Raw genomic sequence first — 27033 nt, 5'->3', positions numbered from 1 at the left:
AACACCCCTTAAGTGGGAATGCATTATCATGGATTGGAATCAGTGGATTATATGCATTTCTCATAATTTTTGTTAACATTGTAAGCAGTGTTCAAAATCTTCTCTTAATAAAGAATAACAGCTTACGTAAGCCTAGCACTGGGAAAACGGGCCGGCCCGGCCCTCCAGGGCCGGCCCGTCACGGGCTCGGGCTTAAACGGGCCGGCCCGTTTAAGCCCGAGTTCAAAAAATGAAGCATTTTCCCAAGCCCGGCCCGTGAGATAACGGGCTCGGGCTGGCCCGCGGGCTTTTGACCCGTTTAACTAAAATGTATTTTTATTATTTTTCTTTACTTATTTTATCGAAATAATAAAATGAAACAACAAAATTACTAATAAAAGATATAAATAAAAATAAAAATAAGTCACAAACATAAATATCATTATGTTAAAACATCTATCACAGTGTAATAAAGTCTATTGAATGAACAAACTAAATAGAGGACAGACATAAACAACTAAATAAACACTAAGTTCAGTAAATAATTACAATATGGATGATCTTGTTTAATTATAAATAATTAACAAAAAAGTTTAACTAACAAACATAGTATATATAAAAAATAATTGTTTGTCCTACTGACAAAAAAGAAAAGAGTTCATCATCCATAGTTCTAAATTTGTTTCTAACTATAAAAATGATATAGATTTTTATTTTAATTCAAAAGATTCTTTAACCAATTCTATTTCAAGTATAAAAAATATGAAAGAATGATAAATAAAGATTGTAAAATAACACATACAGTATTTTAATAGGTTTTGACAACTTATAAATAATAACACATTTTTGTTAATATACTTAGAATTATGGTGATTTCTTTTTTTGTGAATGCCATTTGTGTAAGCAGTGGGGGTAAGTAAAACTAAGAGTATATTATGTGTAAAATGTTAGGGTTTTCCTTTTTAAGTTAAGAAAAAAATATAAAAATTAAAAAAAAATTATTGGCGGGCTTAAACGGGCCGGCCCGCGGCCCTACAGGGCTGACCCGTTTATTTTTCGGCCCTACAGGGCTGGCCCTTTTAAGCCCGACTTCCCTTTCAAGACTCCAAAATACAAGCCCGGCCCGCGACTTAAACGGGCTCGGCCCGACGGGCTCGGCCCGTTTTCCCGGCTCTACGTAAGCCTCTAGTGATTTACTTTATTTTTTTTTTCAAATATTACATAGGCCTCCCTAATATTTTTAATAAAATCGTATATACTTTGAAAAGAGATTTTTGGTAATTTAAAAAAAAAAAGTGGACAAAAGTTGTATTATTCTAAATATAAAAACTAAATTTAATATATGTGCGTGTAACTTACTTTTTTGTCCAAGGAATAATTTGCTTGTAAAATAAAAACCATTATCAGCTATCTAGAAAGGTGTGTCATGCACAGCATAGAGAGTGCTGCGTAAATTTATTGTTTTATTTTAATCTATAGCTCATTAGCTACTACTTTTACAAATTGGATTCCTGTCAAAGCTTTTTCTACCCTTAAAAAAGCATTAAATGAGGTGACAATAAGGTAAAACAAATTTTTCGGTGAAGTTAAAAGTGTTGTGGGGTAATTACAGGGTTACTGTATGTAAGCAAAAGTCAAGTGAAGCCTTTTGAGCTGGTGATTAACTTTAAGTGCATCGTCTTTAGATTCTTTACTGTCCTTTTCTTTTTCTTTTCTTTTTTTCTTAGTTCATCAAAAGAGACGAAGAACCGAAGAATGTTTGTTTCTTAACAACCGCCTTTTGTTAAAGCTATCATCATTACTATTCAAAACGAATCTTCTGAATATAATTTTGATGATCGAGAGATGTTCAAGTCCCTGACATCAAAACACACACACTCACACTCATACGAAGCTGTAGAATTCAGAGAGTACTAGCCATGATTTACTCACTATATGTTCTTCTGCAGGTTGATTTGTGATCTTTAAACACTTGTACGTAACTTCAAACCTATATGGAGAGCCAAAAAAGTTAAGTAAACAAGAAACAGTGATGTTTGCGAGTACATGAAGAAAAACACATTGGAATTTGGGTGAAGTTTGTTGGCAGAAATTTAGGTTTCAACAGTTAGTGCAACTGTTGAGAGTTGAGAATGAGAGACTTTATCAAAGGGAAAAAGTGGCATTGCAGAGATATTGGCATCTCATGGGGTGTCTTTGTCAAGTGTCAAAACAATGCCAATCTCACTTCTCTTTCCTTTTCCTTTTTCTTTCCTTCCTCTCATATTTCTTTTCTGCATATTTCCTCTTTTCCTCTTTCTTTTCTTGTACTGGCCAGACAACAACCCTCCTATCACTTCAGCTCAAACAGTTTTCATGTTGGACCTCATCAGTTTCTCCCAAATATATACAGCTTTAATTTCAAGTTAACCATATTGAATTAGTAAAGATATTGGCTCCAAGTTAATTGATTTGATAATAATAATGTAACCATGAGATTAAATTATATATTTTTAATTATATATATATAAATTCGAGTCATCTCGGTACCCTAGCGTTAGGTTCAAGCTTTGGCTCAACCCAAAACATTTAGAAAAATATGAAAAATAATTGAGCATAAAAAAGATTAATTAATATCATTCAAAATATGTTTCTTATAAAACTAATACGAGGATCAAAAGTAACCGTTTTAAAATTATATATATTTAAATATTATCCTTTATATTTTTTTCATGATAATAAGTTATAAATCAATTTAAAATTCTGAAAGAGGTTAAATAAACTGAAATCATAAAAAATATCCATGATGATCATGAAAAATACTATATTGCATGAGAAGTATTGAGAAAAACAATAACATCAAATGATTATTTCACAAAAAAAACAAGTTCCAGCTATTTTATACATTACTTTATCATACATGCATCTCTCCATATATATATGGCCTTAATTTTCCAACTATACAAATGGATGTTCATCCCTTTCTCACTTAAATTTCTTGCATAGAAGAAACCTTCTTCGATCACCTCATACTCTTAAGTTCATGATGAGCAAGCCACACTACTTACAAGTTATAAATAGTATAGCTCACTTTAGACCTGTGGAAGGCATCAGAAAACGTGTCTTCTTGCTGTTATGAAAACAAAGCAAGTAAGGCCCAAAAGCTGCTCTAAATAAAGCTAGCTAGTAAGGCAGCCAGCGAGGGAGCGAGTCAGAAGAATAGTGACCACCGTTGGTTCAACCTTTGGTTCTGATAATGGTGATGGTACCTCTTCCCTGGGTGTGAATCCTGGTGAGGGCCACCACCTCTTTGCCTGAAAGTCCTGGACCCTCCGCCGACACGCATGGCCGACATGCAAAGTCCCCCACTGGATGCCTCACTGGTCTTGTGGGACGCATCAAGATCCTCTCGTTTATATCATTCAATGTCACATCACCTTCTCTTCCTCCTGGCTTCACCAACGCAAATGGATATGCCACTTTTGTTATCACCCTCTTCTTTCTCTTGTCACTTTCTGCAGAAACAAGTCCCACATCGAATCAAATCATATTACAACGCATCACATACAAGTAAAATGAACGGAAATGTGTTGATACATATTGCATTAACTAGCTCCATCATACTTACTATCTTCGGCTTTTAACCATTAAGAAGAAGAAGAAAATGAAGTATAGTAGTATACCAGCTATTGTGTCATCTGTGGTTTTAGATATATTTGGATTTTTGTTGTAGGAAGATGAGGACGAATGTGGAGATTCAGATGCAGATACTGTCTCTTCTGGTGTCCCTGCAGTTAGTGCTAGGATGCTTGCTTCCTCGTTCATTCTGCTCATCATGCATGATCTTCTATACTCATCTACAATTAATAGCACAATATATATATATGCATATTAAATATTAGAAAAATCGTACTTAAGTTTTAATTTCTTCACGGCCAAATAAAGAGTGAGTGATGCATGGCTGTGTATTTCTTTGTTTTTCTCTCTGTAACCTACTGCCGACATGATTACTTACTTACTACAGTAAATGCATGTGCCCTATCTTTTATTGTTTGAATTCGATAATGAGAGTGCTTTGACTTTAACACTATTATCATCCAATGAATGCAACGAGACTAAAGAATTAATGTCTTGCATTTAAACTTGGGAAAATTGAAGATACCTGAAAATTCTCTTATGCTTTCTATCTGGTTCATGCAATACAAGTTCTCTGCTGGCTGGAGTACTGATAAAGGGTTGAAATTCCACAAGCTCTGAAAGCATATATTATCCATCTCAGTTTTCAGGAAGGATCCAGAGAAGAATTTCGAACTGATTAACGAGAATATCATCTTAAATAGCTACCTTTTCAAGTCCAATATCAATTAAGGGACTCTTGCTTGCTGGTTCATGATCCACACATGGAAGCAAGCGACGACGTTTGGAATGTTCAGTAAACTCAAGCAAAGCATCTTCCAAGTACCCAGATGAGAAATCTGAGAGCTCTGGAGGTGAGAAGTATGGTGCCATTTCATCCATAACTGCATATGATTCAACACATCAGCAATCATTGTGAGCATTCTTTCTTTCATTCATATAGATAAGAACATGAAAAAGAAGGATAAAGAGAGAAAGAGAGAAACAAAAGGGGTGGTACCTAAAGACATTTTGTCTGCGTTGAGAACTCCAAGACTGTGATAATCCCAAAGGGAAGATCCATTGATGAAGCTGCAGCTAGGAGTAGAGTAAGGTAGGGAGTGAAGCTCACTACTCATTTTTGTGTGCTCAAATGATGGGAAACGGGGTCTATTTATGTACGAGTTGTTGAAAGAAATATATTGTAAAGCAAAGTGAAATTTAAAAAAGCCAAAAAAAAAAACCTAGATTCTCTACATGTTTTGGACATTTGTTGGGAATATAAATAGTATTATGAATAATTTAGATTAAATTTAGATGGTTAATACCTTTCAAAATGAAAAGTTAATGAAATATAAATCATTTCATGTATCTGATTCTGAATCATTTAGGTCTGATTTAAATGGTTCATTCCCAGACCTCACTTGACTAAATCATACACATACAGCCAAAAGATACATAATGAGATGGATATATAGATGGGAATTGAAGAAATGTAGGGGATAGAGTCAGTCAACAGAAGGAAGGATAAAGTGGATGTTTGGTATTGGGATTCTAAAAATGGGATCACTTTAGTGGTTTGAATTTATTTCCTTGGTTATATGTGTGGGGGACTAAATAATTGCAATGGTTATGATAATATGTTGTTGAATGTGAAAAAGCAAACCAGTAATATATGCATATGCAATGAGGCATAAAAGGACATAGGCCCCCAAATGAGGCAGAATTCAAATTTCAGCTTTTTCCTTTTGTGTTTTTTCGTCCTTGTATGGTTACCAACTGTTTCTCTTTTTTGGTTTTTAAATTTATTTATTTTTACAAATGATTATCTGATAGCTTACACTTACATTATTAAACCATATTCAAACATTACCAAATTAATAGGAGGAATAGCTCTCACAATGCAATTGTTTTGATCTGCAATATTCAAACTATCACTCTAATTTGAGGTCACTTAAAACAAGCATTTTATTTACGAGGAATGATATCTTCTTTTTGTTTTTTTCCCCGACTCAACATGAAGAGATTTTTATTTTTTCCCCCGATACACACACATATATGTTTTAATATTGTGGGGTCATATCGGTTGCACCTTCCACTTCTACCCTATGGAAAATGAATTTCATGGAGGGGGGGGGTCATTTAGCGAGGGTCCCACACAAGATGGCATGCTGATACGTGGGCCCGTGTTAAAAGAAAAGGTGCGGAAGAAAGAAGAAATGATTTCGTGAGTTGGGGGTTTGGGATCTTGGGACCACCTTTGTTTTTCATCCGTGGCTTTGGTTTGAATGGTCCAATTATGTGACATTTTTGCAAATGGATTCCCTGTGCGCGTAATATCACGCAATATGCAAGGTTGCAAAATTATGCCATTGGAGAATAGGCATGGAGAGAGACAAATTGAGTAGGACGCTTTCAACGGCTCAACGTTAAAATTTTCTTTTACGTTTTTTCCCCAACTCCAAGTTCTCACAGGTCTAAGATGTCGTTTAGTCCTCAAGGTCTCATTTCGTACAAATAAAATAAGAGAGGATGTTGAAGAGATGGGCCCAAGCCACTCACAGAATTCAAAACTCCTCTTTTGTTTGGACTCACTTTATCTTAGCCATAGATACCCCTCACTTGTGCTCTCCACAGGTTGGAAATTGAATCTAATGTCCCGAGAAGGAAGCCCAACTTTATTGTTGAAGGATTTCAGGCATACTTTGAGTATCTCAAATCTCTTCAAATAGCCACACAGGATCCGATCACAACGGCAAACTCGGATTGGTGTTACACAGCAAATGTATCGGTGGGAGAGGAAGAACACAGGGAACGAAAAAGAGAAGTGGAAGCCGGAGAGATCACACTTCGGTTTTTGCTTATGCTTGTGATGAGAACCACCCCACTCCACAAAACTGTTTCGGCAAATAACCGTTTTGTCTTATCTCAATTTGCAATTTTAAACAAAATGGGGAAAATTGCAATTGTCAACCCAGATATTCTGTTATTTGCACCAGAATCCCAAACTTAATGGGTTTGATTCAATCCACCAAGGGTGGACTGGCCCATTTTCCTACATCTCCCACTCACACTTGGTGGATTAGATGTCCCGGGTCTAGTCTCTTTGTCTCCCCTCAATTCCATACATAATGCTTTGCCGTGACCGCGTGGGCATGACGTCTTCACTTGGGTCCCTGTACTAGAAGTCCTTTTTATAGGATCAGCACAAGTCACCTTCTCCTTTGTGTAGCTTGAATTTTAATGTTATGCCTCAGATGTCCCAGATTTACTTGTATACACTTTTTTATGGTAAATCTAATCCCTCTCGAGTCAATAGTTGACTCAGATTACCTTTCTCGTATGTTTAGTGTCCACACTTATGACCACGAAATGTCATAAGGGACATGTCACAGACACTAGCATAGGTGTTATATCACAGTCAATCTTCCTTTCGCCCAAATATCATTTTGAGATGAATTAGTCGCTTTCTTAGCATACTACCTTAGATTGCAGCAATCATGACCATATGACATATGTCAAAGTAGCAGTCACTAAAACATATCTTCGTGATATTGTCAAAGTCAAAGAACACCAACAGGAGGATAATTCCTCCATAGGACTCACACAGCAATGAAGCAGGGATCTTTCACTTGCTTCCCTTTTGCGGTTCTTCCAGCACATGTGGTATGAAACACATGCTACGGTGTTACTCTTTTACTATAAGAGCGTATGTCATTTTGGACTTATCATTAACACTGTATAGACTTAAGTTTAGACACATTCAGTATTTAAACCCAAATTCTTCAACTCTGCTCATTGTTATGACGTCGACGTTGAAGAGTTTATTATTTGGCTACAAGTATTATGGAAGTGGGATTCCAAACTTCGATCCAACTTTATCAACGTGGATCTCATCTTGACTTGCTACACTTTAGTCAAGGCGACATAAAGTTTGTGTTTCTTCCCTACCATATCAGCATTCATTGCTGCTTTACTGGTGAACACAAATGTCTCATCTTTGTTCACTCCACCTGAGTGTCAAAGGCGGTAGCCCGTGTGAAAGAGCCAACCTTTTTAACCTGTATGACATACTAGACATTGTATACTTTCAGACAGACACATAAAGTGATAACACAAAAGTATAATTTCATTATGAGGTTTACAAATTACACTTTACGTATGCCAAGGGTTTGCACATGTTCTTTAAAAACTTTTTCGCCTATTGGCTTTGTCAGAGGATTTGCTACCATACATTTGGTTGAAATGTACTGTACAGTAACAACCTTTTGTGCTATATAATCTCTAACAAAATTATACTTGATGTCACTGTGCTTGGTTTTGCTGTGATACTTAGGATCTTTAGTATAGGCTATGGCTGCAGTATTGTCACAGTATACCATCACCTAATTGGTACTCTTGTTTTCAAATCCAAGGTGTTCTATAAATCTCTTCAACCATAAAGCTTCTTGCACTGCTGCGGTGCATGCCACAAACTCAGCTTCCATTGAATGTAAGGCAATGCATGTTTGCTTCTTGCTACTCCAACATATGGCGCCATTGTTGAGCAAGAAGGTATAACCTGAAGTTGACCTTCGTTCTTCTTCATCTCTGCCTACATCAGCATCGGAGTACCCAACAAAGCACAGGTCGCTTCCTTCGTAGCACAATGCATAATTAGAAGTGCCTTTTAAGTATCTCAAAATCCTCTTCACTACTTTCCAATGTTTTTCACCGGGGTTAGACTGGAATCTGCTTACCAGTCCCACTACATAACATAGGTCTGGTCTTGTACACATCATTGCGTACATCAGACTACTAACAGCACTAACATATGGAACTCTTTCCATCTTCTTTTTGTCAGACTCGGTTTTGGGACACATGTCAGAACTCAAAGCCACTCCAATAGCAACAGGGGTACTCATGGGATTGCAGTCTTTCATGTTAAATCGCTCAAGAATCTTGTTGATATAATTCTCTTGTGAAAGAGAGAAGATTCGTTTTGAGCGATTTCTTTGGATCTTAACTCCAAGTATATACTCTGCTTCACCCATATCTTTCATTTCAAAATTCGACGAAAGCCATTCTTTAATAGCCACCACCAAATCTAGACTATTTCCAGCTAATAGTATATCGTCTACATATAAGGATAATATGACAAAATTACCCTCAAACCGCTTAATATAGACGCAGTGGTCTTCCTCTATCATTTGAAAGTCATATGAGGTTATTGCTTTGTGAAACCTCAAATACCAATGTCTGGATGATTGTTTCAATCCATAAATGGACCTTTTGAGTTTACAAACTTTGTTCTCTTTTCCTTTTTCAATAAAACCTAATGGTTGTTCCATATAAATTTCTTCATCCAGATCACCATTTAGGAATGCGGTTTTTACATCCATCTGATGTAATTTTAGGTCTAAACTATTTACTATTGCCAGAATAAGTCTAATAGAATTGAAACGCACAACAGGTGAGAACGTATCTTCATAATCTATTCCTTCCTGTTGTGTGTACCCCTTTACCACTAATCGAGTCTTGTATTTGTCAATTGATCCATCCACTTTTCTTTTAATCTTGAGAACTCACTTGTTCCCAATGGCTTTACGTCCTTTTAGAAGATCAACTAACACCCAAACTTGGTTCTTTTTCATTGAGTCTATTTCTTCTTCCATAGCTTTCATCCATTCATCTTTTGCAGGACCTGACAAGGCTTCTTGTATAGAACAGGGCTCATCATCCCCTTCTGGAGTAACTAAGAGAGATTCGCCCTCTATTTGAAAGCGCTTTTGGGAACACTTTTCCTGTTACTCCTTGTGACGGGAGCTATTTGCTTTTCTTTCTTTCTTTGTTCAGGTCTCAGTATTGACCTTTCTTTGCTCCCACTCAGATTGACACACCTAGACGATTCTGGTTTGTCAATTTGTTCTGCACTCTCTTGTTCTTGTGTCTCATAAAGGGAAATAGTGCGGTTAACATCTCCTCTATTAGGAAATTCAGTCTCAATGAATGTTACATCCCTTGATTCTATTTCAGTCATCGTTCCATCTTCGTTTTCACCTATGAAAACATATCCCTTTGATTGTTCAGAGTACCTTATGAAGATACATTTCTTTCCTCTAGGACCCAACTTCCCATGCTTATGAGAAGCGTCATGGATATACGCCGCTGACCCCCAGGGTCTCAAGATGCTTAGATCTGGTTTGCGTTTTGTCTATAACTCATAGGGTGTGGAAGCGACTGATTTTGAGGGTACACGGTTGAGTATGAAGGTCGCCATTAACAAAGCATCACCCCAATACGAAATTGGCAGGTTTGCTTGAGCCATCATTGACCTAACGATGTCTAGAAGAGTTCTGTTTCTTCTTTCAGCAACTCTATTTTGTTGTAGAGTGCCAGGGATAGTCAGTTGTCTGATTATCCCTTTTTCTTCACAAAGCTATTTGAATTGATCAGATAAATATTCACAACCTCGATCAGTGCGTAATGCTTTAATTTTACTGTCCATTTGATTCTCTACCTTGTTTATGTATCGTCTAAAGCTCTCAAGAGCTTCAGACTTATGCAAGATCAAATAGACATGACCATATCATGAAAAATCGTCAATAAAGGTAATAAAATACCAAGCTCCATGTCTCGCCTTCACACTCATTGGACCGCAGATATTAGAATGGATTAATTGCAATGGATTTTCAACTCTTTTTCTCTTACCGAAAGGCTTTCTTGTTGCTTTACCAGCTAGACAATTCTCACATAGTGACATTTTCATATTGGGAATGACACCTAACAATCCTTCTTTTGCTAGTTTAATCATTCTATTTGATTAATGTGTCCTAGTCTAGCATGCAGGTGTTTATGTCAACATTATTCGAAGAAACAGCAAAGCATTCATTACTATTGAAATCACCAACAATATCCAAAACAAAGAACTTCTTAAACAAGAAAGCTGAACCATAAAGAACTGAGTTGCTAAAAATGTCTGCAACTTTACCATGAAAGTTTACATCAAACCTAAATTCTAAAAGACACAATACAAAAACCAAGTTTCGTCGGATGTCGGGTGTAACATCCTGAGTTTTATCGGGTTTTAATAGCCTCTTTTGGTTGATTTTGAGGATAGATTAGCAATTTAATCTTGATCTTGGTGTTTGGGTTGGATTTGAGGTATGTTGGAGGAATAGGTGAACGTACCCCTCTCAGGGTATGTTCGCCGCGGCGCACCGGGGGTTCCAGGGAAGAGTATCCTTTCGGGAATGTTTCGCCGCGGCGAAGGTGAGGGCATGCCGTGGTGAAGTTTTTCTGGGCGAGCGAGAGTTTCCTCTCGGGAAGCTTTCGCCGTGGCGAAGTCGGGTTTTCAGGCGAGTAATCCCTCTTGGGATTAGTTCACCGCGGCGAAGATATGGGTTCGCCATGGCGAAAGGTCGCGAATCTATATAGATGCTGAAGGGTTCAGTTGTGCGAAAAATTAGAAATCTGAAGGAGGAGAGAGGAGCTCTGCTAGGGTTTCGGTGTTGAGGCTTGGGAAAGACATTTCTAAGGATCCATTACCTCAAGTAAGTGATTTTAACCCCTAATCTACTTTCTTTCTTGGAATTTCTGAGGATTTTTGGTGGAACCCTAGGATTTTCTAGGTTGTGATGGAACTGAGGTTTTTGACCGATTGTTTTGAGTTTAATTGATTGCTTTGGGTTAGTCTAAGTATTTAATCGGTGTAGTTTTCTTGGATTTAAAGAATCTTGAGTTTTTGAAACTAGGGTTTATGGAAATAGGTGATTTGGGATTGAGGATGACAATGTAGAGGTTGATTCTGAGTTTTGTGATTTGGGTTATGTGAAGGAGGGTTAAATTGGATGTTTAATCGATTTAGATTGTTGTTGGAACTTCAATTGTTCAAAAGAGATATTTAGGTGTAGAATTCCTATAGTGGGTCCTTGAGGTTTGAAATTTAATTGATGTTTGGAAAGGAATTAAGGTTTTAATGGATTGGTATGACCATGGAGTGTTGCCTTGATAGTTATATCCTTTGAGTTGGGTAGAGTTTTGATGGGAGATAGGAATTTTGTGTCCCCAAATGTTGTTTTAGCCACATTATTAGTTTGAAAGCTAATATATGATGGTTGTGTGTTTGTGTGCTTGTGTAGACCGGTTGTGAGTCTTGTTGGTGCGCGGGGCCACATTGTTGGTTTGTTATTCCTTGCTCAGGCGAGAGGTAACTACTTTCCAATCCTTAGTACTTGCTTCTGTGGTATTGTGAGTAGATTTATGTTTTGTGCTCCATGTAGTAATTATGTTCAAAATATATGTTGTATATAAAAAGGAAAACCGTCTTGTAGGGTTTCGATTGATGATGAATGAATCTTAGAATTGTGAAAGATATGCCACTGATAGAAGTTAGTTATGAAATGTTCAATCACTATTTGATTATGGTTTGAGCATGATGCATGAATTGGGATTTGGTGAGAGTTTTTTATAGTTATTACCACGTGGTAAGGCCTCCATTAATACATGATGGTTGGCTCTTTATGTCCCCCATAGTGAGGGATAGGCCTTTTTAGCTCCCTACATCCCTCAGAGTGAGGAATAGGCCTTTTATGGCTCCTTACGTCCCCCATAGTGAGGGATAGGCTGGGTTCGGCTCTTGAAAATCCCCCAAAGTGAGGGATATGGTTGATGGGATTGCATCATTACACTTGCATGACTTGTTGTGGCTATCAATTATTATATTATTTGTGAACTGCCCCACTTGACACCTCACGAGCACCTATTTAGTAGTACCTAGAATTGGAAAGGTTGGTTACTGGGACTTTGTCTCACCCCGTGGTTTACAATGTTTTCAGGTGAAGTTTCTAGGCGTGCGCCTTCGGGAAGAGACGCAGAGGCTTGAGCTTGGTTAGCTTTAGGCCTCTAGCCTTTGTTTATGTATGATCAGTTGTATATTGCCACAGTTAGGGTCCTTTGAAATATTTTGATTACCCGGCCTTATTGTAAATTGGGGAATATGTTATCTCCTCGTTTTAGTTGGCCGGAGGCCATTTCTATTGTGTTATGAAACTTTGTTATATGGTTGAAAACTAATTGGATGGGCTGATTTTGATGTATGTTGTTACCCGGGCCGGAAGCTCGGAGGCCCAGAGGATATGAATGAATGATTTTAGTTGCATGCAACGGAGTTTGGGTTTGACCCGAGTTTGAAAGTCAATTCCTAAAAATATGCAAATTTCTTTCTACTATGGTAGTTCATTTTAACAGATTTCCTTTTCTACCATAGTAGTGATTTTATGACGAGTTATAATGTTTTGAGGTTAAGGGTTTTACATCAGGAGTGTAAAGTACATCATGGAGTATCAAGGTCTTCCCACCACGCAAAGTAAATTTGCAGGTGCCCAAACCTTTGACCTCGATCCTCGCATTGTTCCCAACGTAAAGCCACTTGCTTTGATACGGCAACCGACGGTACTTGATAAAGGATCCTCGATCCCTGGTTACGTGGTCTATGGAGCTTGAGTCTATAATCCAAGAAGAAGAAATAGGTTCTGCTAGAAAAATAGTACTAGAAACATATGAAACATGTGAATTCACATAATTCACTAATATCTTTTCGCTCTCAGCCTGTTTTGAACAGTCACGTGCAAAATGGCCCATTCTCTGGCAAGCGAAGCATTTGACCTTCTTCAGGTCTAGCTTCTTCTTCCCACCTTTCTTTCCCTTCTTCTTGAATTGCTTCTTTCCCTTTTTGGGTTGAGGACCACCCTTCTTCCCTTTCTTTTGGAACTTCTTGCCCTTCTTGGAATCGGGCCTTAATTGGGAAGTACCGGCATCCTCAGTGTAATAAGCTTGTCCAGTGTAATATTCTAAAAAAAAAATCAAAAAAAAAAAAATAATAATGTATTATTATAATAATAATATTTTAATAAATAAAAAAAAAAGGAAGCAGCTTTCCACCGAATTCGGTGGAAAGCTGTACCATTTGACTAAGGGAGAGGAATTTAGGGGAGAAGGAATTAATGAAGGAAGGAAAAAAAATGCAATGGTAGTTGGGAAAATGAAAGATAAAAGAGATAGAAGATGATGGGCGCGTGAGAGAGCGGAGAAGAGAGAAAGAGTGCGGGAGAGAAGAAGCAGAGCTGCAATCATTTTAAAAGAGAAGGCAAAGTTTGAAGATAATTTAGGTACATAGATATACTTCCTTTTATCAAACTTTCTTTATAAATATTTCTTATATATTTTATGCTTCATAATAATAGTATTACTATAGTGATTAGAAAAAATTTTGAGACTTGTATATGATCTAAGTATTGAGTTTTGACAAAAGATGACTATAGAAATTCAGAAGTAAATGAGTTGTTAATTTTAATCAGTTTAGATTTCTCTATTTGTTAGTTTGTCTAGTTGAAAAATCTGTTATATATGATTTATATTATATTTTTACCGATTAAATTCAAGTTAAATAATTTATTTGGATTGTTTGATATATTATTGAGATTTTAATCGGTTTAGTTTTATTTATTGGATGACTGGAGGTTTTAAAATAATTATTGTAACTAAAAAGTTTATTATTTATGGAAATATATATATGGTAGTTATACCATTAAAGTTTTGATTATATTATTTAGTTATAAATATTTAAAGTATTATTAAATTTTTAAGAGTTTGATTTTGAGGTTTAAACTTAAAAAGAGAGTTTTTAGAATTTAGAAAATAATAATTTTATATTTAGAATTGTGGAAAATCCTTTTTATTAAGGTAAATAATTTGGAGGTGGTAAATAAATAATTTGGGTTGTTAGAAATTTTAAGTTGTTTCTAAAATACTTAATAATTTTTGAGTTATGAGAGTTGCGGGAATTTAGAGTAAAAATTTAATTTAGAAATTTAAATAATATAGAGAAGTTTAATTAATTAATTAATTAATTAATTTATATTAATATGTGGTTATATTAATTGTGTAGATTAATTATTGGTTGAGCAAAGGATTGACCTTGTGGTAATCCTTAGTATTACCTTGGCGAGAGGTAACCACTTTCCACTTGTTATATGTGCTAATATATTGTTTGTGAGTATTTTGCTATTTTGGTATAATGATTTGTTATTTGAAACTCGAGTAGATAAATTATATCTTTTGAGTTATGAAAATTGTCTTGTGGGATTTTTGGAATTGTGATTGATAAGTTTGGAAAAGATATACGATTTATATCTTATGGATTACACTGGGAAAAGATTGAGACATTTTTGTTATATTTTGAATGGTTGGTGGTTATTTGGATTTTGGATTGAGCGCTATCCTACCACGTGGTAAGGCCGCCATTGGTGCACATTGGTTGGCTTCTTTCTTCGTCCCTAGAGTAAGGGATAGACCCTTGTGGCTTTTTATTCGTCCCCCAAAGTGTGGGATAGGCCTATAATAAGGGATGAACCTTTGTGAATACTTAATCGTCCCCCAAAGTGTGGGATAGGCCTATAGGTCGGTTTGATCCCTTATAGTGAGGGATAGACTTATGTGGCTTGTGTGTTAGCCCCGTAATGAGGGTTTGAATGATTGAGATTATTTGAGTATACATATTTGTATTTTCATTGGTATATAGATATTGAGGTTTAATAATTATCCCACTTGACACCTCACGAGCACATGTTAGTATGTATGATGAGTTGGAAAGTTGGTTACTGAGGCGTTTGTCTCACCCCGTGGTTTAATATTTTTAGGCGATAGTTCAGGTGGTGGCCCATCAGGGAAGGCTCCGGAGGCATAGTGTGCTGTTATAGCTTGTATAGCCTCCCTGCTTTTGTTCTATGTGCTGATTTGTTATATATTGCCACATAGGGCTCATGTACTATCATGATGTAAAATAATACTTTTAATTACTACTATCTGGTATGACAGGGCTGCGAAGAGGCCTGAGACATCTTAGACTCTGCATGTAACGCTGCTTCGAAAGTGTTGACTTTTGACTAATGAGCTTTATAGTTTATATTAAACTGATTTATCAGTTCGTATGTTTGAAAATATAAGTTTGGTTTGGGCTAATGGTTGAATGATATTTCTGGACTTTGAAAGTCCAAGGCCCAAGTGAACGATCAATGTGGCTCGTAATATAAGTTTATTCCTTTTAACCATGATAGCGATTTTAAAATTTTAAGGTTTCTTCTTTTCTATCATGGTTAATCGTTCGAATAGATTGAAAATTTTGATCTAAATGGGTTTTAAAAGAACGGTTGTCACATCCAGAGGTCTTGTAAGCCTCTAAACGTTCATCCTCCAGCTCCAAGTGTTTGGGCACATTGTTAAAAGTAACGATGTTTTCATTATGGATCAGATTGACTTTCATGTGCTCCCAGCTAGCAGGGAGTGATCTAATGAAAACCTATACTTGCTATTTATCATACAGGACATGTCCAGCTTCCTTTAGTTCCCTAATCATGTTGGCCATCTCTCGCAGATGTTGTTTCATAGGATTGTTTGGCTTGAGTTTGTAGGTATCGAATTAATCATCAACCTTCTAAGTTTAGTGGTAGAAGTACCACCAAACTTGTCTTTCAACGCTATCCACATAGCTTGTGCAGTTGTGTGCCTCTCAAACTCGCACATTGTGTCATCAGCCATGGCACTCAGAAGCGTAATTCTTGCTATGCTGTTTTTCTTCTTCCAAACTAGGTAAGCCTCTTGGTCTCTCCTATGTTGGGCCGTATTCCTAGCTTTGGGTTCGACCATTGCAGTGGTTAAAGGTTCAACCGCATCTTGTTCCTCCAAGATGTATTGGACCTTTCGGTGCCAGATGTCCCAGTTATCCCCGTTGAGCTTTTCTCCCTTATTAAGCTCAGCAATTATGTTCTTGGTTGCCATTTTTAGTTCTGTGACAAATTTATCCCACATTATTCTACGTTCTCTCTAAAAGAGAAACGTACCATAGAACATTTCACTTATATAGCACAGGAAAGTATACAATGTCTTGTACTTATATCATCCTTGATCAGAAAGTAATGACACTGCAAGATCCATGATCAAGAGCATACGTTTGTACCTCCCATCACATAGATACAGGCAACAATCATTATGTCCTATCAAGGATTTTATATAAGCACTTCAAAAAGTGTGACTCTTAGAAGTCTTATCTTCTAAAAGCTCCTACTTATAAAAAGCATACACATATTATTCACAAATAATCATACAACAATAATTCATGTAATTTAATTAAATGAAATAACACACTTAGTCTGTTTACAAAGCATGAAACCACAAACTTAATATAACAAATGTCAATAAGGCGAATACAAATATTACATCATTTGATATGAACATAAAGGTAATCAAGCATTGCTCTCCTCAGCTTTCTAAGTTTGTGTGTTTTGGTCATAAAGGATGATACTAAATCTATAACCCAGATCCAGTAAAATTTCCTTATACGTTTTCGTTTAGGTCCACCTCTAACCCTTATTGCTCTTATGTACTCCATTATGACTTTAAGGTAGAATTCGGTATTCTTCTTATCAGTCATGTAATGGACGTAGCTGGCAAGCACGCCATTGATGTCTTTTATGTTTGTCAGTTTGACTACATCTCTTTCAGCTATTCTCATAGCTAAAGTAGGGGTACAAGGTTGATTCACCTCTTCTCCTTCCTCAACTTCGATTTCATTAGGAAGATCTAGTGAATCATTAAAGACCAAATAAGGTTTGGTACGGACGGGTTCAGTGGGGAATAAAGATTCCGACTCAGGTCCAAAATCCATTAACTCCTCCGGGTCTTCTTGAGGAACCTCTTCAAGGTCCTCTTCAGGATCCTCATCCTCTGGTTCATATTCTGGAACTGCATTATCCATGTATGAGTATTCCAATGAACCATCTTTGATATTTTCAGTGCTACTAGAAGCCTTTTGCTTCATTTTCACCTAGAACAAAATAATTTAAATTATTTTGAATATTTTGGAATTTATTTCCACATGAAAATACCAGAAAATACACTGAAAATACTCACAAACATATCCTTAATTGTCTCCAAAATTAGCAAATTATATGTTAAAATGAAGATCTTGATTTTAGGGATTTTTAGAGACAAATCGCACCTCAAATGGACCTCCCACGCGCCCACACGTGCCCCTAGAAGGATGAATTAGCAAAAACTTGAAAAAAAAATTTCGCCCACTCGTGATGTCAGCGCGTGTTGCAGCCAGCCGCTGGCGACACCCGCCGTTCCGGCGGCCTCCATGTGCCACCACCTGTCAGGTGGTGGGCCCCACATGTCCAGAAGGCGCGCCGCCACGTGGCATTTCTGGACAAATTTTTTTTTTAATGGACCAGATCCCTCTTTTTTTTTTGGTATGGGCTTGTCCTTTTCTGGCCCAACTGAGAAAACCCTTTTTTTTTTAATTAAGGACAATGGGCCGGTCAAACAGCCCAAAACCGTTTTCCCTTTTTTTTTCTGCAGTGATCAAAACAACACCATTTTGATCACTGTGCATCGTCTTCTACCTTTAGCCAGGTCAAACCGACCCGGCTGGAGTGATGGGTCGGGTCTGACGAACCCGTAGAACCCAGAAACTTCTCTCCTCCATATCTTGGCCGTCCTGTGTCCATTTTTTGTGCATTTTATATCATTTTCTTCATTTTTTCATCCTCTACACAATGGGATAGTTTTGTAGCCTAAAAACTTGATTTTCCAGACACCCAAAAATGAAAAAACGTATGGTCGAAAAAGAATGATGTAGAACGTGTTCTATGGAGGCAGAGACATAATCTATCATATCTACTTATAAATATAAGTCAGAAAACAATCATACTGAAGCATAAATGAAAGGATTTTCATAGTATATATGTGAAGCAAATCTCTGATGCTCAGAAACGAAAAGATAAAAAAAAGGACTCTGAAGCAGAAAAAAACATATGAAAACGCAGGCCACAGAATGACAATAATAGAAAGATAAACCCCGCTCTGATACCACTGAAGGATTTCAAGCATACCTAGAGTATCTCAAATCTCTTCAGATAGCCACGCAGCATCCGGTCACAACGGCAAACTCGAATTGGTGTTACACAGCAAATGCACCAGTATGAGAGGAAGAACACAGGGAACGAAAAAGAGAAGTGGAAGCCAGAGAGATCACACTTCGGTTTTTGCCTATGCTTGTGATAAAAACCACCCCACTCCACAAAACTGTTTCGGCAAATAACCGTTTTGTCTTATCTCAATTTGCAATTTTAAACAAAATGGGGAAAATTGCAATTGTCAACTCAGATATTCTATTATTTGTACCAGAATCCCAAACTTAATGGGTTTGGGTCCAATCCATCAAGGGTGGACTGGCCCATTTTCCTACAATTGTTGTGAATTATTTCTAGCAAGACAAAATGGCAGATCAAAGTGTGAATTTTGAACATAATTGAAAAGTCTCAACAATTACAACAAAACAGCAGAAAGTCCTCATATTAAGCTCTTCGAAAATATGATACGTAGAAACAGAATTAGAGGTAAAAAGAATAGAAGAATGGAAAGAGAATTAAAATTCAGAACTTCATTACATCATAACCTTATCTAATTATGGATCTTCTTCGGCTAATTACATGCAGCTTTCTCAAGTTCTCTCTCCAGTCAAAATCACTATCCTCAGTGGAGAATGCTAATATTTTGGCTAGGTAAGAATAATATGATAGGATGCGTCTAATAACGCCCAGATTGATGTGATTGCCTTTCTTTGCAATAGATTTTAAAAAAGAAGAGGAAGCTACGCCATGGGCTTTCATAGATACCTAGGGCACTTTGTGGTACCTCTGTCCTTGGTCTTGGCTCTCTCCTCCGCCATCCTCCTTTCCCTGAGGTTCACACCAGCTTGCCTTATTTCTGGCCTCTCTTCCTCGTCATTGCAAAACAACTCAAGACCTCCCCCATCACCGTCTGTCACCATCAGCAACATTGGCAAGATCTTCCTTGAGTATGTCCTTGGCCACCATGAGTCATCCTCAGATTCTCATTCCACCAAGTCTGACTATACCTAATTTATAAGCATAATGAAAGAACAGTCTTTCAAGTTGAAGTCATTTATGTAATATGCATTGCCTATAACTAATTTAGCAAGAGCAACAAGCAGAACATTCATAAGAATCTTGACACAGAGGACAACAAAGGCTGGAATTATCTTCAAGCCATCATGCGTACAAGAGAACAGTCAGGAATGCCCTATCAATAAATAAATGAATAAAGATCAACAGAAGAGAATTCCAAAATTTTAAACGACATTTTTTGAGGGATGCAAGACTACAAGATTCTGTCCTTGTCCATTAACCAAAGAATATTTAGATTTCCGCAAGAACAATTGAGTTTTTTTTTAAAAAAAATAAAAGAAAAAACATTATATCAATCAGAAAACAAGCCCACGAAGCCACAACAAAGCCATATGCAGATATAGAATTTTGCAAGTCCAAAAGATGGGAATCAAAAGATACAAGACAGAGAGACATTACTATTGCTGTTAGCCATAACCAACTGAATACTCCAATAATATCCAACTTAAAGTATTCTCAATGGCATCCACAATCCCATGAACCATAATTTCATCAAGTTTCTTTCCCAAGAGTTGCAAGAAACTCTCAAAACATGTTTCTTGGCCTCTCCTGCATTGCAAAACAATGGTTTGTCAGGTGACTGATCACCTCGAACAAGCTCTCTAAAATTTACTACCTTTTTGATAGGGATAGATCATGCCAAACAGCAAGATTGATGGCATATACTCATGCACTAATTATACAGGTTCATAGTGTCCAGATCACCAAAGAAATGCAGGGCATGAACCATTTGGGTAATAAGAGATTCAGCCACCCTCAAGCGGCAAGTAGCAGAACCTAAGATTACATACATAATTCTCAAAATGTCAAACATAATGTAGTGTAGGAAAACAATTACACTTTATTTGTTTTGTCAAGTACGGTTGATAAATTATAAACCCATAACAATGTTAATTCAGTCCTGCCAATCTAATATCAAGATACTATTAACGCAAAGCATAATTTGCCCGAGTACAAAAACATGTTGAAAAAGGCATTATTTTAAATCTGTTCAGCAGAACTCTTTTTTTATGAAACTAAATAATTTATAACACAAATTTCCCCTTTATCTTATTCTTCAGTGTGAGAAAGGGTTTTATTGTTTGACTCTAAGATTTCTCATTAAGTTTCAAGACACTTCACCAGCAGACCACATCCAGTGGCTTAGAATGATAAAATCTATGTGGAAGATATTATTCAGTCAACAACATGCAGGATAAATATAATGTTATAAATTCCAAATAGATCTTGTCTGAATAGTTCTGACAATGCTCCCTAGTATAAAGCTTCCTGTTTCAAATAGAGTATCTTATCTGTTTTCCATACTCTCCCTCGTCTCAAGAGAATGCCTGCTACTATCCATAGATGTGAGGAAAACATCTGAAAAGTAACTAGTACCCTCTCCTCTCCTCCGTTTCTGATTAAAAGGGTAAGAATCTTATGATTTAAATAGCGGACAGCAAGGAACTTAAAGAAAAATAAATTGATTCATGCAGGAAGACTAATTTCCAGCAGAAGTCAGAAAAAGACTTACTATAAGCAAATCCTATCAAGGACAACTGTAAGTTGTCAGTCAGTAATGGGGAAAGAATCATGGAAAAGATTCAAATCCCTCAACATTTGCTTAAGTGAAATACTAACGTATTATATGGTACTTAGAACTGGCTACCATTACTACTATTTAAGTGATTGTCAGAAATGATAATAAAGAGAAATAACCTTGAAAAAAATGGATACATGAACAAGATACAATGGTAAGCCTAAGGAAACATTTATTTTCTAGTCTAAAAGGTTTATTTTGACAACTAAAAATTTTCCATTTTTGCAGCAAGGGAAATCATTTTTTGTCCACAAAATTGGTTCCTTTGCTTCCTTTTCTTTGGAGTTCAGAGTTTACAGAAGAACCAAAGGATCAAGTAGATGCAGTTGTGTGCGATCAGCATATCCGACCCCCCACCAACTTATGAGATCATTTCATCCTTTTCTTTTCCTTAATTCTTTGAACAATGGCTTGGAATTCTTCATACTTTGCTCTCTTTTAAGTTTATGCAAAATTGTCTCAAAGCTTGTGACTATGATATTTCTCAAGGTTTCAGGATGTAACTTATAGATGTTAATCAATTTCATATTTGGATCATGCTCAGGAGTACATACAAGCTCTCTATTAGTTTTTCAAGATTGTAACATAGATATTCCACAATAGATTCTGATGCTTTATTAATTTTTCCCCTGTCATTATACATATAAAATTAACACCTTCACATTAGAAATATCCATCACAAGATCTCCATGCTAATATTTTTATAATCCAAAGTAACTGAACCAGGCACCAAATCATAAAATCTCACCATATAGCAGCATCTCTTAAGCCGGTCAATATACAGTCTACAAGATAGGAACAGAGTTCAAGGATATTCCCTTCTGTTTGCATCTTTCTGCAATGATTTGAGCCTCTTCAAAGCAGTTTTTCTCAACCAACTTCTTAACCACTAAGTTACATATATATGAATCAGGACAGTGTCCGTTTTCCTCCATTGAGTAAAAGATCTTCTTGGCCTCTTCAAATCTCCCAGATTCAAATAGTGCCTCCATAAAAGCACTATATGTGTAATTATCAGGTCTCACACCAGACTTTGACATAGAAACCAAAACCTTTTTAGCTTTCTCGATCTTCTTCATTCTACAGAAACTTTGAATCAGAGCATTATAGGAGAATGTATCAGGCTTTAGTCCTTCATCTTGCATTCTTCTTATAAGTTTCATAGCTCTTGCAACATCCCCAGTCGCACATAAAGACCGAATTAAGATGTTGTAAATGACAGCATTCGGACTGACACCCCACTCAATCATCTCAGTGAAGCATTTAAAGGCTTCCTCGGTTTGGCGTATGCGGCAGAGCCCATCAATTATAGAACTAAATGTGAAAATATCAGGTTGAACTCCAATTTCTAAGAGCATCTTCAGAAGCTCTTGGGCCTTAACTATTGTTCCAACCTTGCAGTGCCCATTAATAAGGGTATTGAAAGTAACAAGATTAGGAGTAAGCCTTTTATGCTGCATATTGATGAAAGTTTCCAATGCTTTATCAATCATTTTGGCTCTGCAGAAGCAATCAATTAGCATGTTATATGAAAAGACAGTAGTAATTAGCCCATCCCTCAACAACTTATTGTGAATCCGATCCCCATCCTCCGTATATCCATCCTTGTATAAGGCCTCCATAAGTGCAAGATAAGTACCTATGTCTGGCTTCACACCTTTTTCTCTGAAAATATCAAATATCTTACATGTCTCTAGAAGCTCTGGTCCTTTTACCAAACAAGCCATTATGACATTGAATATGCAATTGTCAGGGAAATAACCTTTTGCCAGTGCCGTTCTGAAAAACATGATTGTCTCTCTCGTCATAGAATTATTTGTGAGACAATAGAGTATAGTATCACAAACTAACTTAAAATAGTTGGGTGTCATGTCAAGCAAATTGGATAGTAACTCAAGAGCCTTACTTGGATCTAGGCAACGGAAAGTCCCATGAATCAATGTTCTGATAGTTGCCTCATTGGGATACACTTTCTTGTCCTTCATTGTCTTTAGTACTTGGAAGGCCTCATCAACTCTCTTGGCATTACAAAACCCATCAATTAGGATCGTATATGAGTAAACATTGGGAAAATGTCCCCTGCCCTCCATCTGCCTCATTAAGCGAAGTGCCTCATCCACCACACCAGCTTTGCAAACGCCATGAATAAGGATATTGTACGTGATTCTATCCGGATGACAATTATCAGCTGTCATCTGTTGAAATTTAAGATATGCCAAGTCAACGGAATTGGACTTCACTAGTGCATCGATAAGAGCATTATATAACCTTGTGCTTGGATAAAGACCTAAATATGAGATTTGGCCAAAAATATCAGAACAATATTTTGCCAAGCCCAGTCTCCCCCAACTTCCAATCAATAAGCAAAGCAGGTCTTCAGTAATCCGAAAACCAGACTTTTGAATATCCTGAATCAGTTCAACAGATAAAATGACCGGCCCTTTACGATACAACGAGTTCGATAAAACACCTCTAACTGACTGATTCTCTGCTAATGCGGGGTAGATATTCAAAGCCCAAGCATAAAACTTTATAGAGTGTGATGGGTTTTCCAGGTTCTGAAAGATACTAATAACTGAATGAGAATTAAGAACGATCCTCTTAGCGTTTAGCTCGTGTCCTAGCAGTAACACCCAGTCGGCTCTCGATAATACTTGGGAAATATATGCATGATCAACTTTGGTAGTATCACCTTTTGATTTATTCGGACGATTAAGTGAGGGCTCACCTTTTAAAGAAGTTCGGGCTTCCTTTGGAAGAGACTGGGCTGCTTCAGGAGGATTTCTCAGTGCAGATGACAACCGGGCGGGTGATGCTAACGATGAAAACCCCCTCATGTCCCCACTGAAAACTGCGATTTCTTCCCAGATTGTTTATCAGTAGCAGGCATGAGAGCATGACTGATCGGTTCCTTCTCTTCGTGCCGCCCCTTTGCCAGGCGTAAGCTGGAGAAGAAGAATCAAGGGGACCAATGCCATGAGTGAGAATCATTTACAAAGGAGAAGAAGATGGGTTGGCTAATTTGATGGATTTAGCAGGGCCTGGCATTTGGGCAATTCGCAATAGTTCCTACCAAACGCCGCAATCCATTAAGTATACCCCGCGCGGGCAGGACGACCGGACGAGGAGTGCTTCGACTCTGCGCGCTAGCTAAATTTAAAATTTAACCATATAAATTGGGATAAGTTATATAGAAATAAAACCCATTACTAACTCTAGTGCGAAGCGTGCTCAAGATTTTCTCTCGTGACAAAAATTCAAAACCTTTGTTTACTGCTAGAGTAGTCTCATTGAATCTGAACTGTTCGTAGCATAGTAGCATCTAACCTTGTGGCAAAGAAAGAAATTAACAAAAGCTGAGTGAGAACCTTCCAATTTTAAAAACTAGCCTGGGAATGGGTCATGAATTTACTCATTGTGGGACCATGTAGACCAATGTATCATACAGATCTGGCTAAACCTGGTAGATATCGATTTCATTTCAACACTTACAACAAGACACAAGAGAACAAAGCGGATCTTACTTCATTAATCTCAACCTCTTAGTTAAAAGGAGGTGGTTGATCAAGGACACACCAAATATTTTCTAGTTTGTGGGCTAATCTTGCTATCCTATCAACCATCCCATTTTCCTCCCTATTCACATGATACAAATTCACCTGCCAATCTCTTTGTAACAAAAGTCTAATATCATCAATAATATCCCCAAAGAGGTGATTATTATCACAACCCCTTAAAATAATAGTAAAAACCTCAATACAATCACTGTAAACATCAATGTTCCTATATCCCTTAGTCTAACAAAAGTTGAAACCATTTAAGATATCTTGTACTTCAGCAATCATCGAAGGAATGGCTATTAGCTTGTAACTAAAGCCACAGATCCACCTATTTGTAACATTTCTGATTATACCATCACATCCACTTTTATCATCTTTGAGCATCGATCTATCAACTTTTAGAAGTATATAATTAATTATCTTGTACTCTTCTTGGATGTTCTGCCATCCTAGATCTCTGTGTATAAAATTTACATTGTCCTAATAAATCTTGATCCCATTGTTGTGAGCATTTGTCATCCTTCCTGTAATAGTTGAGTTGAAAAGCTTGTTGCATTAATCTATCCACATATCCCAACAAATGTATCTAAAGAATCTTGCCCATTGAACTTTTTTGGTGTATTGTTTTCCTACATCATTCTTCAAATTCCATTTCACCTACTCCATTCCTTGAAGCATTGTAAAATTTGGCTACATCTTTGGACAAATAACAGATTTCTATTGATTTTTTTGCATTTGCATAATCCCTAATCATATGCATTGAGCCTTCCACCTATGTACATCCAAATGGACAAGCATTGGAATATGTTATACACTATCTCATTTCGAGCTCCAAAGTGTACTTGCCCATGGGAGAACAACCACATGAAGGTCTTAATCTTCTCCAAGACCTGCCATCTCCATAGATTACTGCAAAACTTATCCATCAGTCTTTCTGTACCTGCAATCCAAAAATGGTAAGCAGATTTAATAGAAAAATAGCCATCCAAGGAAGGCTGCCGAAAGGTGTTTTTCCTTTCATCTCTCTCTCGTGGTGGGTGCATACTAGTAATGCGATCAATCACAAATTAAGAGAACCAAAGAGCTAATTTCACAATATCATAACATCCCTGTTTGTCAAGATAGGATGTGTTTAGGATCATAATTGGTAGTCCAAACGAGCTTCTTCACAGGCAAAAGTAACTTTTTGGGTTAAAATACTGTTTGGATTCATGTTTTTGAAATATGACTTTTGAGGCTAAATGAACTTTTAAAGTGAAACTCCATTTTTTTGCTTTCATGGCATGGTGGTATGGTGCAGTGAGAGAAACCACTAGGAGCATTAATTATGTTTTAAATTTTTACCTACCTATTTGCCCTCTTTCTGCATGCGCATTTGTCTGTACCTGTGGTTTCCCCGGGGGGGGGGGGAGGACAACAACAAAGATGCTGTTGTGCTGCGTCACCATTCAATTTGATTAATACTCCATGTAAATATTTTGATTTATATGTTTTTTATCCATTAAATATATTTAATTAAGTACTTCAGTTTAAAAAATCAAATAAATTTTATCCATTTATGTTTATCAAGAAATTAGTTAAAATCAATTTAAAATAATAAATTTGTAAAGTATGTATTTTTTTTAAGTATGCCTTTATTAATGAAGAAAATAAGTAAGAGATACAATGAATAAATCAAAAAGAAAAGAGAATATATAGGGAGTAAAATTGAAAAAAAAAATTATTAAATGCTGAGATAAAAGTGAATGTTATTTTATAAAAAACCAAAACCCTCCAACAAAGTTTATTTTATATTTTGAACTATATGGAGTATTTTAGTATTTTTCAATTTCTTCCAAACAAATTATTTTTTTTAGTTTTTATAATTTTATTTTCAATATTTCTTTTGCAATTGTCACATTATATACATATAATATTAGGTATATATTACTTAATAAACTTCATATCATTTTCAGTTATTTTACATCTAAACTTATTTTTTTATTAATCATCTAAATAAGTTTCAGTTTCTCAAACTGATTTTTTTTTTATAAAAGTCAATTTAAACATACTACCTAACTTTTACCTAATCTAACTTTGACAAAAATCAGATTGGAAAAAAGTAACTTCTCCCATCGCTAATCTAAACACATCCATAATATGCTATCTTCTCCTATTTATCAATAAATTCTTTATAACCTAGCACAAAATGGATTAGCAGAACATTCATCTCTGACTAATTCTCATGCCAAAAATAGGAAGAAGTATCATTTCCAATCTTTTTTCTTGTTCCAAGTTTAAATTTTTCTTACGA

The 27033-nt window shown here is 36.5% G+C and overlaps 2 protein-coding genes across 3 annotated transcripts; both read right to left on the bottom strand.

Moving 5' to 3' along the window:
- Positions 1-2799: 2799 nt before the first annotated feature.
- On the bottom strand, positions 2800-4727 carry LOC114740298 (protein XRI1-like). The gene is made up of 5 exons (XM_028928419.1): positions 4595-4727; positions 4303-4478; positions 4121-4211; positions 3642-3815; positions 2800-3473 (listed from the first exon to the last, which is right to left on the bottom strand). Exons 1-5 carry the CDS (start codon positions 4710-4712, stop codon positions 3196-3198), a joined length of 837 nt encoding a protein of 278 aa, XP_028784252.1. The 5' UTR covers positions 4713-4727; the 3' UTR covers positions 2800-3195.
- Positions 4728-19011: 14284 nt separating this feature from the next.
- Positions 19012-24078, bottom strand: LOC114740287 (putative pentatricopeptide repeat-containing protein At3g16890, mitochondrial). 2 transcript variants are annotated; one of them, XM_028928403.1, is made up of 2 exons: positions 21929-24078; positions 19012-19531 (listed from the first exon to the last, which is right to left on the bottom strand). In XM_028928403.1, exon 1 carries the CDS (start codon positions 24015-24017, stop codon positions 21966-21968), a length of 2052 nt encoding a protein of 683 aa, XP_028784236.1. In that variant the 5' UTR covers positions 24018-24078; the 3' UTR covers positions 19012-19531; positions 21929-21965. The 2 variants fall into 2 exon arrangements, with proteins under 2 accessions (XP_028784236.1, XP_028784237.1); XM_028928404.1 differs by lacking the exon at positions 19012-19531 and adding an exon at positions 19587-19716.
- Between the last annotated feature and the right edge of the window lie 2955 nt (positions 24079-27033).

Source organism: Neltuma alba, unplaced genomic scaffold (genome assembly GCF_004799145.2).
Source record: "Neltuma alba isolate B1F8T4 unplaced genomic scaffold, ASM479914v2 tig00003098_pilon, whole genome shotgun sequence".
Classification (NCBI taxonomy): Eukaryota; Viridiplantae; Streptophyta; class Magnoliopsida; order Fabales; family Fabaceae; genus Neltuma; species Neltuma alba.
The sequence above is the reverse complement of the archived record's forward strand: the minus strand, read 5'-3'. Positions and strand labels throughout refer to the sequence as shown.